General features: G+C 44.3%; 1 protein-coding gene across 1 annotated transcript; it reads right to left on the bottom strand.

The window, feature by feature from the left end:
• Window positions 1-683: 683 nt before the first annotated feature.
• LOC137629179 (mitochondrial import inner membrane translocase subunit TIM14-like) lies at window positions 684-16372 on the bottom strand. The gene is made up of 4 exons (XM_068360443.1): window positions 16218-16372; window positions 13239-13373; window positions 3342-3452; window positions 684-876 (listed from the first exon to the last, which is right to left on the bottom strand). Exons 1-4 carry the CDS (start codon window positions 16218-16220, stop codon window positions 775-777), a joined length of 351 nt encoding a protein of 116 aa, XP_068216544.1. The 5' UTR covers window positions 16221-16372; the 3' UTR covers window positions 684-774.
• Between the last annotated feature and the right edge of the window lie 698 nt (window positions 16373-17070).

Here is a 17070-nt window from a genome sequence, read left to right as displayed (position 1 = left end):
CTTCAAAGGAGCCTCTGAAGGAGAAATATCCCTTTTAGCCTTCTTCTTGCGTCGCCGGGCAAACCTCTCCCACTGGGAGGTAGACCACTCCCTACACTCGATACATACGTTAGACCTATCACACCGTTGGCCGCTACACTGAGGGCATAAGGAGTGAGGATCGGTGTCCAAGGCCGACATAAAGGTACCACAAGGGCGGCCGGCTTGTCCAGGGCACGTACGCAGGATGAATGAATAGAGGCCAACTTTAAACACACACTGAGAGAAAAAGCAAAACAGATTATGGCAGTCAAAAACGGAGGAGAGCGCAGACAGGTCTGTCGTCTCTCCGAGCCAAAAGTAAAGAGAAGCACTCAGTGTGTGTGAGGGGGGAGGGGTAGCAAGCTACCCCTCCCTATCCCCCCGCTAGCTAGCGGAGGGGTAGTAAACCCTCGTTAAAATTCTTATGGCTCGTCATTTCAGCTACGCCGAAGTAATTACCCCATGTAAATAGCGTGGTTTGTATTTCAGTTATGGAACAAATAGACTATTATATGTAATGGGTTTGTATTGAAAAATGTAATTTTATTCTAAATAATAAAGAAAGACTTCCTTCTAAGAAAGTCTCATAGCATTTTGAAATATCCAACTGAATAATGATGGATCAGAGAAGTGGTTTTGGCATCAATTAATAAAACACAAGAAACTGTACAATATATTCATTTATTTATGAAATACATTCAAATCATTTACAAAAGTAACCGAATCATCTTACTACTCCCATAATTGCTACATTTACTTGTCGAGAATATCCTTAGCTTCGCTCAGTTTGGCTGAAATGTATGGAGAACCTCCTCTATCAGGATGGTTGACCAGCATCATTTTTTTATATGCAGCCTGAAAAAATAAATTACAATAAAGACTCATGCTTTATTATCAATATTTTAATCATTAGGACTTATATTGAAAACTTATAACCTAATCTGTGGAAAACGTATGAAGCTTGATAAATCACTGTTAGTTACCGGTAATTTTCTTTCAGGTATCTCAGGATACTTAACTTGATTAAAGAAATATCAATTGATGGAATCAAGAGACTAAATACATAGCAACACAAAACCAAAAATGGTTTTGAGCTAAACTTTTAGATCTTTTTTTCCTATACATTTTACATAATTACTGGTCAACAATTTATCCGACAGGATTTACAACTCAAAGTATCCACTTTACCTATGAGAAATTGTGCACTCTGTAGTACGTATAACGGTTATTCAGTTCATAATTCTATGAAAGTCAAAATTGCTGTAGATGATTACAATCTAGTAAGTGCCTGTCTAACATGGCACACTGTAGATGTCAATAGCCTTGAAGCTCATCACTATCGAAATTGGCTGATTATGAATTATCAAAGTTGGTGCAGTGTCATTATTGTCGTCATCCCCACAATAATTGACTAGCCTAGTTTTCTCTAAATTTTCCCCTGCTAAAAGCAAGTTCCCTTTAGTGCTGTTAGTTCACGGGAAAAGCCAGGGAAGACTAGGCTGGTTGATTATAGCGAGGAGGACGACAATAATGACAAGCCTCCCCCTTTAGACATTTCACGTAATTCGCCAACTTTTGATTGTGATGAGCTTCATAGCCTCTTGACATTGCTAGCTTCCTTTAATAAAGTTCAAAAGTTCAGTGAATCCTCTCTTAAAAGCGGCAACTCTGATCCTACCAGCTCCGTTGCCAAAGTTAACCAAACTCCACAAGTCGAGTCTAGTTAGTAGGGTTTCTTTCAATGTGGGTTCTGAAAGATCTCTGTGCAGTAATGATTAAAAATCCTCTTACAGAGCCTCAATTTCTTTTAATTACTTTAGACCCTTCAGCTAAAACCTTGCAATGTCACAATCCTAGTTGCACTATAAGACAACTAGACTGTGAGGCAAAAGACTGAGTGAGTAGTCTGAATCCTAATATTCCTCCACTCCTGGACTATATTGTATTACATTGGTGGATGCTGTGGCATACCATAACATTCCCTTAAATCTTCTTGAGGTGAATGAAGCTTCAACTAAATTCAATCGGTTGCATCGTGTTTTCCTTGGCAGTTTGTCCTGTTCTCTTGCAAGTTCGGCCACTACCTCATCACGGGTTAACTCAAGCGGGATAAATGTAGGCACTACATTTACTAACAAAAAGAGTCTACGTCCAAGTGCAGTAATCCCCATACCCATTTCAGTTGTAAACAAACTGGAAAATCAGCTCAAGGGGGGCAGCTTATTGGAACTTATTAGCTGTGGTTAAGGAGGTTTACTGTATAGAATATAAGATATTTCTCTTTCCCTCATATCACATACAGGCAGTCAATTCTACAAAAGATACCTAAGAAAGTTTAAGACCCTTTTACTTGTTTAAGTAATACACATGCACAGCTTGAATAATGATAGTGATAATAATAATAATAATAATAATAATAATAATAATAATAATAACAATAATAATAATAAAAATAAGGATATTTTATAACCTAAATATCTTGGTCATGCTTGTTAGGCCCCAAGACTCACCATGATTATTTGCAATAATCAAATTCATGAGGAGAGAAAATGCAAATCAAGAAATCCCTTAGAGATAGATTCAAATACAATAATTATCAATTGGTTAAGTTATAGAAATAATTCATTAAATTCTTCAGACCTTTCTGTGAAAGATAAGATATTTTTAAATCCGTGATCCAGAAATATAATCTAATTATAATTTAATGTCAAGCAACACATTAAAACCTTTGGTGCCAAACCACACAAGTTAACGAAATAACTTTAGATGAAAATCCATAAAGTATTAGACAATGCTGATGGTGATATTAAACAAAGGATAATGAATTTTCCAAATTGTATTCTTTATTAACACAGTAATTTTAATATTAACAGAAGTGGTACTGTATTCAGCAGTTGGTAAATAGGCCCAGAACCCAAAGACTGAGTTAGTTTGGACAAGTGATGCGAAAGAATGAGGATAATTACCAGTAGTGAAGAAGTCATACACACGGATGTAGCTTGAAGTGCATTCATAAGATGAGCAAGAAAACATGGTAAAAAAGGTGTACATAAAAATATAAACATAGATAAGAACTCATGCAGAATATACAAAGGACAATAAAAGAGGTGTAGATAAAAACGTAAACCCAGATAGGAACTCCGGCAGAATATGCAGAGGACAATAGACATGAATGTGAATTAAAAGCATTTATGGTAATTATCAAAATAACTAATGTACCACTAAAGCAAAAATTGATGCTTAGCTTCCAATCCCCTCTGTCATGGGGATAAAGCTTGGATTACTCTATCATTAATAAAAGTCAACTCGGCTGTACTCACCCGAACTCTTTGAGAATTAGCATTTGGAGATACGCTGAGTATAAGGGATGCTTCTCTTTTTGTCATTTTAGGGTCAAATCCTCCTTTGTAATACTTGCTATTACCTAACGTCTGAAATCATTTAATTTAACTTTAGTAAAGTCACTGAAAGAACATTTTATTGTAGTAAAGGTTCATTTTTATTTTTCATACCTAAGTTAACATTATTTTGCAGTGTGTAAACATGATGAAATACGGAAGGTCCCCAACTTAAAATTCGGAGATACAAATCCAAATGAGAATAACAATGGTAAGATAAAGCCATATTATTAATAAAACAATATCATGTAATTTGATACAGTAAACAAAAAGACATTTGTAATAACCCGACATTTATTTCATATCAAACCTAACTATCTATTGACATTTGTAGTAGGAAATCACAGGCATGGGATTCGGATTAGGCTTACCCTAGGCTAAAATTTAAAAAAATTCTTCTTACAAACAGCTTCTTGGAACCTATTAAGTTTGTACGTTGAGGACCTTTAAAAAACATCTATAATTCATAGATAAAAATCTCAATTTTGCTTGGGCTATACTGTCTCATAAAGTACGATGGTGGCAAACAAATATTGAGTTTTCAGAGGGAAAATTAAGTCGTGAGTCTTCACTATTAGAACCCTGTACTTGCCAGAACCATTGATGCTATTTTAATGTGCTTAAGAAGTTTCATGAAGAAAAAAATTACTGAGGCTAAGAGGATTGTACACCAAGTAATAGAAAATTTTCGTGCTAACCATCAGGTATCAAAATCTACATGCAATTTATGCCAGAGAGTATTGAAAACAAAATACTGTTTTGCTCGTTAGAGCCGATGCTCTGTCCTCCACTTTTTTAAATTCATGAAAAAATCTGTATCTACTAACAGCCAAACTCTCTACTGTACTTGTTATCCTTTCACATCCGTTGCAAAATCACAGATTTTAAAAGTAATTTATATTTTTTCTAACTATATAAACCTTAATCTGGCGGTGGAAAAGCTCCGTCCCACTGCCAGCTCACCGAGTGGCCACTTTGACCTTCATCCAGGACTTGTGGGGTGGATGAGGTGGGAAGTATAACTTGAAGGTCTCAGGTTTGTATAGTTAGGAAAAATGACAAATTCGGAGATAATTTGTATTTTTCCTAACCATACAAACCTTAGCTATTTACATAGGGGGTATTACTTTCGGCGTAGCTGAAATGACGAGGCATTAGATTTTAACGAGGGTTAAACTACACCCCCCCCCACGCTAGTTAGCACAGGGGTAGGGGAGGGGTAGCTAGCTACCCCTCCCCCCCACACTGGTGAGCTGCCTCACTTCACTTAGAGGTAGGACTTGTCTTGGGGGACATGGCTGGTGGGCAAATATGTGTAAATAGCTAAGGTTTGTATGGTTATGAAAAATACAAATTATCTCCGAATTTGTCATTTGTTCCATAACCGAAATACAAACCACGCTATTTACATAGGGTGACTTACCCTTAGGTAGGGCGGAAAGTCCCAGCCTTACTGGCTTTGGCTTACCCGGGGACTCAGAATCTAAGTAAGCAGCACTCGAGAAAAAGTGTCCCTGCGCCTCGCAAGTTTCTTGCTACGCAAGAAACATGCGGCCCACATAAGCTTGTGTGTGGAGGGAAGAAGTGTGACTTGTCCTAGGAAGTCAACCTGAAGTCCTTTAGCTGGAATTCTAGGCTAGGACGTTCCCAATACCACCTCGTCAGGGTATGGGGGACGCGACAGTATTAACTTAATACTAGGAACACAAGGAAGCATGGTTTACCTGCAGAGGTTTGAGGTCAGCTATGCAGAGAACCCAGGATGCTGCTTTCCTCAAGAGAGGGGAGGATGAAAAAAGAAGTAAGGGCCAGACATACTGTACTTCTTTCATTCATGCAGTCTAAAACCAGGTAACAATGCCCTCAGCCTTCTGCTACCGGTCCATTAAGGAGCCTGAGGTTAGACCAGCTGTTGTGTAGCCACCACAGGGCCGATAGGAAACGTATCGAGGCTCCTGTGGGTCACGTCCTGCAGGAAGTGGGCTGTGAAGGTCGTTTGACGCTTCCAGACTCCAGCTTGTAGCACCTGCGTCACAGAGTAGTTCCTCTTGAAGGCCAGGGACGTTGCGATGCCTCTGACATCGTGTGCTCTAAGGCGACGTGACGGAGGAGGGTCTGGATTCAGGGCGTGACGGATGACTCTTTGAATCCAGGCTGAAAAGGCATTCTTGATGACCCTCCTCTCCGTCCTCCCTGTGCTCCCAAACAGGGCTTGCACGTGAGGACGAACTGCAGCTGTTCTTTAAGATAACACCTCCGACTCCTTACTGGGCATAGTAGGAGAAGGTCTGGGTCATCTGTTACAGAACGGAGACTCGAAATCCTGAAGGAGTCGAACCGAAGGTCCGGGACTCCAAGATTTTGAGTCTAATAACCAACTCAGGGACGAACCTGAACGTTACCTCCACCTATCCTCTTGAATGGGCGACGTCGTACGAGACACCATGAAGTTCGCTGACATGCTTGGCCGAGGCCAGAGCGAGCAGGAGCACCGTCTTCCAAGACAGGTGACGATCAGAAGCCTGGCGTAATGGTTCGCAAGGAGATCTCTATAAGAGCCCTAAGAGCCCGAACCATGTTCCATGGAGGAGGTCTCACTTCCGACTGTGGGCAGGTAAGTTCGTAGTTTCGTATGAGCGAAGAAAGTTCCAGCGAGGAGATGTCTATTCCTTTCAGCCTGAAGGCCTGGCTTAAGGCTGAGTGATAGGCTTCCACCGCCGAGAGTGAAAGGCGCATTTCCTCCCACCAATATACAATAACTCCCCTATTGCTGGAATAGTGGCATCAAGGGGAGAGGTACCTCTCCCACGACACCAACCACAGAAGACTCTTCACTCCGCCTGGTAGACCCCTGCGGATGACTTTCGCGGGTGTCGAGACATCCGCTCCGCAACTTGTTGCGGAATGCCTCTCTCTGTGAGGAGATGCTGGATGGTCTCCAGGCATGAAGCCGAAGTGATGCTACGGCTTGTGGTAGATGTTGCAGTGTGGTTGTTTGAGTAGCTCGTGTCGTGGGGGAAGCTCTCTCAGGAGTTCCGTCAGGAGATGCAGAAGTTCCGGGAACCACTCTGCATGATGCTGCAGCGGAGCTATCAGAGTCATCGACAGGTTGACCGACAGTCTGGACTTGTTGAACCCCCTTCTCAACAGATAGAACGGTGGGAAGACGTAGACGTCGATGTTGTCCCACCGTTGTAGGAAGGCATCTTGCCAGTGCCTTGGGGTCTGGGACTGGGGAGTAGTACAGCGGCAGCTTGAAATTCAAGGCTGTCGTAAACAGGTCCACAAGGTCAGGACTTGTTGGCTACCAGGGGGGGCACCAAGACCACTCGGTACTCTCTATCTGTGAGGCCCTGCTCAGACTGTCGGAGAGCACATTCCTTTGCCCGGAATGAAGCGAGTCGATAGGGTATTGAGTGGACTTCGGTTCATCTCAGTATCTCTACTGCAAGATGAGAAAGCTGTTATGAAAAGGTACCTCCCTGCTTGTTGAAAAAAGCCACTACCGTGGAGTTGCCGTTCACGGAGTGACTCGCCAGGGTCTGTTGGAAGTGTTGAAGGGCCAGAATACGACCTTCATTCCTAGCAGATTGATGTGGAGGTACCCTTCTGGTTCTGATCATAGGCCTGATTTAGAACGTGCCCCCCCCCCCCCCCCCCCCTGTTTTGACGAGTCCGAGAACAGCATCAAATGCGGGAGAAGGACGAGAAGATCCATTCCCTTGCAAAGGTTTCCGTAGGTCATCTACCACTGCAGGTCCATTTGTTCCGCAGGTCCCAAAGGGTCCAGAATGTCCGGGGAATCGTTGTCTTGATCCCACCGGAACTTGAGCCGTCAATGCAGGGATCTCATCCTGAGGCGGCCGTTTGGAACTAGCATGGTCAAGGAGGAAAGGTGACCTAGGAGGCGTAACCAAGATTGGGCTGGAAGCTCTCCACGTCTGAGGAAAGGTTCTGCGACTCTCCTCAGCCTTGCTATCCTGTCATCTGATGGGAAGGCTTGGAGATTGGAGTCTAATATCATGCCTAGATATCCCAGTAGTTGAGATGGAAGCAGAGAAGACTTCTCGAGAATTACCATGATCCCTAGATCTTGGCAAAGTCCCAGAAGCTTGTCTCGGTATCGAAGAAGGGTCGATTCCGAGACTGCCTGGGGACCATGCAGGGGGGTTGCCAATCCTAGCGTTTGCGGCCTTGGCCGCTCCCTCTAGGATTATTGCCTCCCCAGGAGGACTTCCCGCCCTTCTTGTCTCTTACAGGAGGGGGCTGCTGTTTAGACACCTTGTCTTAGCTGCCGGGGCCGGTTCCGATGTCCTAGGCTGACGAGGCTGTTGTTGTTGAGGCGCTGGAGGCTTGTAGGGTCTGGATGTAAGCGCTTTTGGAGGAGCGAATCGTTATTCGACTTTCTCCACCTCTCAGCTGTCCGCTCCCCGTCCTTGGGCTCAAAACAAGGTCTTTCCAAGGATGGAAAAGTGTCTGAGCTTGCCGACATCCATGGTTGGGACTTCTGAGAGGAACCTCTCGGTCACTGCATCTCAATGCTTCAACATCGAGTTTGCCCACAAGTTCGAAACTTGGTGAGCCGGGAAATGATGGTGCTCGTGCCCGAGAGGAGGAAAGTTTCCATGACCTTCCTGGAGCTCTCCTTGGACAATTTCTCGGATCGCAACAGAATGGCCAGAGATCCAAGCCAGACAAACAGCCACGAAGTGGCCTGCATGGCACACTTTGCGGCTTTCTCCTGGCTTAAGATCTCCGAAGTCGAGAATGTCACCTGCCGGGTGGAGAATTTCTCGAGAGAAAAACTCCCTGGTAAGCCCCTTCCACGGAATGGTGGAGAGGAAGGGCTAAACCAGGTTCCCCCATGATCTCGAAGTACCTCCTCTGCTGATGGCTGACAGACGCAGTGTCAGCGACTCCCGCTGGAGGGAAGGGGATCGGACGTTCCTGAGGAGTAGAGATGATGGGGCCTGCCAGAAAAGAAGGAAAAGAATGTTGCCCAGACCTCTCTGAAGCTTCTTCCTGCTCCTGCACATGCGCTGCTTTGCGTCTACAGGTGAGAGATCGTGCCAACAATGATCTGGAAGTACGCGCTCCAGAAGACTCGCCAGGTTGCCCGTGTTGCAAAACCCGACGGGAATCGCGGACGAAATCGCGCTGGCGCTTGCGCGATGGAAAACCGTTGGTTCGCGCGTGGGCGCGCGGTCGTAAGGGCGACCGCAGGCGGCCGGGAGACCGATGGCGCGTGTTGGCAAACATGGGTGCGCATGTGCGCGGGGGCGCGGTCGTAAGGGCGAGCGCAGGCGGCCGGGAGACCGATGGCGCATAAGCGAGCGATGGCACGTTGACGAGCGATGCCGCGTCGTGGCGAGAGATGGCTCGTAGGCGGGCGAAAGCTCGTTGGCGAGCGATGGCGCGTTGGCAAGCGGTGGCGCGTAGCGACCGATCGCGTACAGGAGAGTTAACGCGTGGGCGCATAGGAAACCTACGACGATTGAAGCGTTGGCGCGTTGAAAACGCTTGCGCGCAGGCGAAGAATCGCGCGGGCACTTAGGAGATCGCTGGCGTGCATGGAGAGCCCAGGGGAGCCTGTGAGCGCCCGTGCGCTAGGTTAGGTGTCTCCTGGGCGGCGTGGTGTGAAGTGGAAGCGTGCTGGCGTGTTGGCGCGTTGGCGCGCTGTAACTGGAACCGCGCTTGGCGCGAAACTCCAGAAGGGCGCTGCGAGTCCAGAAGAACCTGTGAGGGCCTGTGCGCTAGCGTAGGAACTTCTTGAACTGTGCGCGACGAGGCAGGAACCGGGAGATCGTAGGCGCGTAGTTGCGTGGCCAGAAGATATCAGCGAGGGTGCAGAACCAGAGATCGTCGGCGAGGAGGCGAAGGAATTAAACTACTTGCCTGCGCCCAGATCCAAAGATCGTGGGCGCGAGGGCGAACGTTGGCGCGTATTGCGCACATCAGGAAAGGGGGCGCAGATGTGCGCTGGCAAGCAGGTGAACGTGGAGTTCAGTGAAGAAATAATCTCCCTGCTTGCGCCCAGATCCGGAGATTGTGGGCGCGAGGGGGAACGTTGGCGCTCATTGCGCACATCAGAAAAGGGCGATCAGATGTGTGCCGGCGAGCAGGCGATCGTGGGCGTTCAGGAGATCGTTGGTGCACAAGGCGCGTAGCCGCACAAAAGGTCCCAGAAGCGTTGGCGATCAGGAGATCTACGGCAAGACTCAGCTACAGGAGATCGCTGGAGTGTTGATTCAGCAGAAGACTGGTCCACAGCAGAAGAGTATTTGTGAACTACTGCGCGCTAGCGCGCAGGAGAATGAGGATGCACATGTAAAAACCTGGCACTAAGGGACTTACTCACATTGTGAGATAAGCCCTTAGCCCCAAAGGGACCGGTGCCCGTCAGAAAACGGGGTGGAGTGGTGCCCACTGCGCATCTGCGTCCAGGAACGGAGATGGAAGACAAGAAGGTCTGGCAGGTGTCGGAGATCGCAAACGATCTGCCGAAAGGTCTAGCGAAGCAGCTGTAACGGTCTGTTCTCGTCGAGGAGGAGCCTCTGCGGCTGAAGATGAAGATGACCATGAACAGGAGTACCATCATCAGTCCTCCGAAGAGGAGTCTCTGGTAGTGAACTCTGTGACGGCGCCGAGTAAGGAGTTGTGAACTCAAAGGCAGGATGCAATCAACTGAGTTCACAACTCCTTACTCGGCGCCGTCACATTGGTGACCCCGGAGTGACTCGCTCCTCCCGCCTCCCCATCCCCCCTACACCTCTCACCGTTACTATGACGCCGTCAACGCATATCTTCTGCAGCAGTACTCGCCGTCGCCAGCCGCCCGTATAGCAACGCCTTTTCAGCTCTCTAACAACCGTTGGGGGACCAAAGGGCTTCGCTCACCCTCGGGAAAATGACCAGTACCACTCGCCTGCAACCTGCCGCAGACGGCTCTCCTCCTGATGTGAACCCACTTCATGACTTTCAAACCTCCATCAACGCCTCCACTCGTGACGAAGAGGACACCTATTCAACTTCAACCGAAGCTGACGTGAATGCCGTAGGACACGCCTATGAATGCCGTAGGACACACGCCTATGAATGCCGTAGGACACACTCGCCTATGAATGCCGTAGGACACGCCTATGAATACCGTAGGACACACACGCCTATGAATGCTGTAGGACACACTCGCCTACCCCGTGACGAGCCGGAGCGGCAACACAGCCAACTATCATCCACCAGTCGCTCGCACCCCAACCAACGACTTCTACAGTCACTCACTGCCGCTAATCGGCGCAGTTTCTACTGCTACCTCTCCAGATTCAGGGCACCTATTTAACATGTTCAGTATGTCATTTTTAGAGGGGGAGCCATGTACCAACCGTGTGTCACACAATTGTACATAATTCCTTTTGTATATATTATGCTTGTATCTGCGTTCTTCCCTCGCACTAAAAAGAACCTGAATGATCATGTCATGTCCTGTTGCCTTGAGGTTTTGTATATAAAGGAGAGTGTTCCTTAATAAACAACTCAGTTGATTGCATCCTGCCTTTGACTCACAACCCTTCTCTCGGCCCGTCACAACTCCCCCGAAGGGGAGATACACTCGAAGGAGACACTGTTGGACTCAGCTGCCCCCTTGAAGGATGTTCGGAGGGGGGAACTGAGCCTTCAGCAACAACAGCAGGGGAGTCCTCCGAAGAGGAGTCTCTATGAGTAGTATCCTTCTCGCGAACGAGAGAGACTCTCTCGCGAACGAGAGAGACTCTCTCGCGAACGAGAGAGGAGAAAACTTCGTAAAAGAGACCAGAAGAACTGATGAAGGTGCCCCTTAGGGCCGTTGGATCAGCAAGCTGACCATAAAGAGAAACCCTCCGAAGAGGAGCTCCTGCAGCTGCCCAGCCCCTTGAGCGTAGCTGCAAGTGCGACCGCTCAGCACCAAGAGCATAATCGCACGAATTCCATGGTCCGGGCTTGCAACCGCTCAGCCCCTAGAGCATGGTTACAAAAGCGGTCGCTCAGCACCAAGAGCATAACCGCCTGAGGACCAGGAAAAAACCAACCAGGAATTAAGGTAAGAGAAGTTGCCCCCCCGGAAGGGAAAAAAACTCACACCTGGGAAGGGAACCTACCTCGGAAGGGAAGTTACCCACCCATGGAGGCGAACCTCCTGAGCATTCTAAATGAACTAAGGAGCTGACAGTTGTCACGGGAGAACTTCTAGGAGAAGGGAACATGCCCATGACGAAGTCGTAGAGGAGGCGGCAACAGCAGACTCCCCAGGCCCAAACAGGACAGCTCTGCTTCGTTGGCACAATAGACAAACGAAAAAACTAGATAGTTAACTGTGAAAATAAAATAATTAGTTAACATTTATTCCCCCGGGGGAACTCCGAAGAGGAACCTCGAGGGAAAAGAACATAAGAATTACGCACCAGGAATGCGCCCTCCTCCTCCACTGACACTCACGGGAAGGGGGGGAAGGCGGAGAACTGTAACAAAAACAGAATTATAACAATTATGATTATGTAATTCATCTAAGAATGTTTACTAATAGTAAAAACGAATGAACCCCGAAGGGAAGCGTTCTACACAGAGGCTGAAAAGTTAACAAATACAATTAGATTTGATTAAAAATAATTGAGACAAAATAAACGGAGTAGCAACTCAACCCGCAACGGGAAGGAAGCTACCGTAATACGTAGTAGTAATAAAAGGGTGAACGACCTCAAGAGAGAGAGAGAGAGAGACCGTAGTCAACTAAACTCCCATGTTCCCTACGCTGATAAACCAAGTTCCCCGTAGGGAAGGAGGAACAGCGGAGAAACAGATTAATAAATAAAGTCCAGTGATGACGATTCCCCACGGCGCCCGCCGAAGGGAAGACCGAAGGACCAAGGGAGAGATCGCGACCCATGAAATGTCACCGTGAGGGCCTGGGACCACACGGAGAGGTTGTCGTACATTGAGTGGACTCCCTACACACACACACAGCACAAACACTGAAAAGGAAACTTACTGTATTTCTATACTCAAATATATACATAAACATAAGAATGTTTACATATATATTAATTATAAGAAAAGTAAGTAATTAAGTAGACAAAACATTAATGGCTGCCGTGCGAGGACGGGACAGAGACGTCTGCTCATCATCCGAGCCAAAAGTGAAGTGAGGGAGCTCACCAGTGTGTGGGGGGGAGGGGTAGCTAGCTACCCCTCCCCTACCCCCATGCTAACTAGCGCGGGGGTAGTTTAACCCTCGTTAAAATCTAATGGCTCGTCATTTCAGCTACACCGAAAGTAATAACCCCTATGTAAATAGCATGGTTTGTGTTTCGGTTACGGAACAAATACAAATTACCCTTAAAATTTGTGATTCATTTCAGCTACCGAAAGTAATACCCCCTATGTAAATAGCATGATTTGTATTTCGGTTATGGAACAAATACAAATTACACTTGAAATTTGTGATTTGTTCCTACACAAATACAAACCTTATGGAGACTTATCTTTAAGAGGAAGTCCCTATCACCAAAATAGCAGGCTAAAATTCCCTGGGCCCATGTCACGTAGTTATTGTTTCCATTCCATTACCAACAACTATACACTGTAAGAAAAAGAATCCACAGTTTTGATAAATGCGTCAAGTACATCCACACCACAGAGGCCACAGCAAAAGTGAGTGATAGCCAACAGGAAGCCAGGTCCCCTCATCCATTTCAACAACCGATTCAAGCTCAGGACGAGGGTTTGTATGACACGTCGGAACAAATGCATCAAAGTAATTTCACAAAAAATTCTACAACTCCATCTTACCTTACTGTCAAGCTTTTGAAAAGTACCAACAGCATCAGCCATCTTTTTCCCCAAGTTTGGCATGGTGCGAAGAACAAATCGAGCTCCAAATCCAATAGTTGCCATGCCTAAGCCGGCAATTATCATAGAACTAGCCTGAAATGAGGATTCTGTCAATATACCGGCAATATAAAATTTTTAAAGAAGGAAAATCAGATGACCTGTTTATCAAAAAACTACATACGACAGCTTTAACTGAAAAAAATCGCTTTTTCTAAAGCTACAGGTATATTACTGTACAGTACTGTATATCATATATTCATGAAAGCAACAGAATGAAGCAACCAGTGGATAAAATAGGTTATATTAGACGAATATAGTTACTTTACAACAGCAGTGGCCAACCTATGGCGCATGCGCCAACAGTGGTGCATTGCACGAGTACAATTGACGCACTATACCCCAGAGATAATAAAAGAAAAATGCCTGCTCCAAAAAAAATTAATGATACTGTACTTATAATAATACTTTCCTTTACAACTGCAACATCTGTTCACACTATCATATATATATATATATATATATATATATATATATATATATATATATATATATATATATATATATATATATATATATATAAATCAAATGATTATATGCATAACCACCAAATATATCCGAATCACTATACAGTACTTAAAAGGATTGAAAGGGGGTTAAAGTTTGTGTGGCGCATCTGAATTAGAAGTTAAAAGAATTGATGCAATGGAAACAAAAGGTTGGCCACCCCTGCCTTACAACATATTCTCAAATTTCACTCATTCTATGACTAGTTATAGGGCATCATTGGTAGGCTTACAGAAAGTTTGACTCAAGAGGTGAGTATTGATCTGGTACCCTAGGTTAGGTTAGGTGGACATGGTGAGTTATCATGCACCCTTTTATTTTACTCATTCTAAGTATTTACCCGCCCAAAAAATTAAGTTTCCCAGGGTAGTTTGTAGCGCTACGGCCAAGCGTCCTAATTTGCTTATTATCGCTCCGATTGTTATATTGTATAGAATAAAAACGTTTGGAAATGGTCTACGGATCTTAAATATGTTGTGTAAGGGGGGGGGTCCGGGGGGGCGCAGCCCCCTGGGTAAGGACACGGCTTTTAGCATAGGTTAGGTGGGTTTTTAAAGTTAGCTTCTCCCGTCGTACTCATAGGTAAGGAAACTGTTGTGTAAGGGGGGGGGGGGGGGTCCGGGGGGGCGAAGCCCCCCTGGGTAAGGATACGGCTTTTAGCATAGGTTAGGTGGGTTTTTTTAAGTTAGCTTCTCCAGCCAAAATCGGTTTTAGAACGACGGCCACAGTTCAGAATATTCACGTTTTCTACAGGATCTGGCCGTCACCCTACAAAGGCTTTGTTTCCCACTGTGGTACTCTATCCCTGCTGTTTTCCCAGGGGTCTTATACCTCTAAAACTACTAGTTACTAATAAAAAAGGTCAAATTGGTTCAAATACGTAGATATGAAGTTACATACTTCAAAAGTACCTATTCCAGACACAACAATTTACTGAAAGAAATTTGGCCTAAGAAGGAATAAATGTTGTTTAAATAGCTGATTTAAAAAAAAAAAATTGTGACTGCAAGGAAAATCACTGTGAACATCCTTAAAACTCAGTGGATAAAAGGTACTGTATCTGTATTGCATACAAAATCCAGAGCAGTAAAGACTGACCTAAAATCTAGTATAAAGTAACCTAACTAAATAAATTCATGTTTACTTAGTAAAGGTCTTCAACCAAGAATTCCAGGTGCCATTCCCAGACCAATTAACTTTGGCAGTTCAGAGATACCTGATACCTCTGATCTCCTGTTTCCCTTTTACTTTATATTCTGCTTATCAGGTTCCACTCCAATGTAAAGTGCAGGACTCAAGATTTGTATGACATACTGTATACACTTTTTAAAACAAACATAAGTAGAATCATACAGCTTAGATAATCTTAACTGCCAATTCAACATCCTAAATTCTAGGCCAAAGGGTTTGTAGATTGGCGGACAGGAGTTGGTTTACTCATAGGAGTGGAAAGCTTTAATCCCATTTCCTTAATTTCAAGAAATATGTTCTCAACTTACCTAACCTTACCTACATAAATGTGTCATTGCTGGTGTTGGGGGGGCCTAATTCTCTCTTTGAGAATACATTTACGACAAAATTTGTACACTTGTCCTCTTGATGCTCTTTTCGCCAAAACAGTTTCTTGTACATTACTTTTGTTACAAACAAAGCTTTCACTTAAAATAATTAGTTTTAGCTTTCCATTTTCTCTTATCAGAACTTCTATTTATCTTCTTCTATTGACATGAAAATTTTCTTTGTTGCTCTTAAGGTGGGCTTGTGTTGACTGAAAATATGGCTCCTACGTTAGGTTAGGTGGGGAACCTTACGTTAGGTGTTCTTGTGTCGGCTTGTAAAATGTGGTGTTCTTCAGTTTGTCCCAATGAAATGTCAATGCTCCATTAATGTTAATAATTACCTAAATTAGTGGGCGTGTCCCCCGTTCTACAAACTACCCTCTAATTGTGGACAATTTGACTGAATGCATCACACTTAATTTTTCATTGCAAAGGAACCTTGAATTACAATTATTTGCTTTCAATGAATAGCAAATCGAAAAAATCATATCAAAATCTATTTAAATATCAAAATTTCGCCGTTCTATAAACTACCCTCTAACAGTGGCCATTTTGGCTGGATGCATTGCACAATTCCTTAATTGTAAAGGAACCTTGAATTGCAATTATTTGCCAGTAATGAATATAAAATCGACAAAATCATATCAAAATCTATAATAATATCAAAATTTCAACAGTTTTAGCGTAATCTGTGAAAGGTTATCGTCTTGTGGCATACAATCTTAACCACCAATATGACGAATTATAATAGGGTAGACAACCGATATCATAGGCTTAACAATATTAAACATTTAAATAAACAGTTCTTTCTTACCATATTCGTTCCTTTTCCTCTTTTAGTTTGTAGCTCGACTCCAATTACCCTTTTTATAGTGATTTTAACACTTGCGTAATAACTAGACGGTTTCCATCACATCCAGTCTCCGATGGCCATGATGTAAACACCACCAAACTGGAAACAGTAATAGATACGACATAGATTGTATAATTTAGCCAGGTCAGACTATCATGGATAACTAAATGCCTATTATTATTATTATTATTATTATTATTATTATTATTATTATTATTACTAGCTAAGCTACAACCCTAGTTGGAAAAGCAAGATACAGTACTATAAACCCAAGGGCTCCAAGAGGGAAAAGTAGCCCAGTGAGGAAAGGAAACAAGGAAAAATAAAATATTTTAAGAACAACAACACCACCAAAATAAGTATTTCCTATATAAACTATAGAAACTTTAACAGAACAAGAGGAAGAGAAATAAGACAGAATAGTGTGCCCGAGTGTACCCTCAAGCAAGAGAACTCTAATCCAAGACAGTGGAAGATTATGGTACAGAGGCTATGGCACTACCCAAGACTAGAGAACAATGGTTTAATTTTGGAGTGTCCTTCTCCTAGAAGAGCTGCTTACCATAGCTAAGGAGTCTCTTCTACCCTTACAAAGAGGAAAGTGGCCACTGAAAAATTACAGCGCAGTAAGAAGAATGATTTGGTAATCTCAGTGTTGTCAGGTATATGAGGCAGAGGAGAATATATAAGGAATAGGCCAGAGTAGTCGGTGTATGTGTGTGTGTGTGTGTGTGTGTGTGTGTGTGTGTGTAGGCAAAAGGAAAATGAACTATTAGAATTAACTGGATAACTAGTGTCAAGTAGAGGATAGAAG

This window comes from Palaemon carinicauda, chromosome 37 (assembly GCF_036898095.1).
Source record: "Palaemon carinicauda isolate YSFRI2023 chromosome 37, ASM3689809v2, whole genome shotgun sequence".
Lineage (NCBI taxonomy): Eukaryota > Metazoa > Arthropoda > Malacostraca > Decapoda > Palaemonidae > Palaemon > Palaemon carinicauda.
The sequence above is the reverse complement of the archived record's forward strand: the minus strand, read 5'-3'. Positions and strand labels throughout refer to the sequence as shown.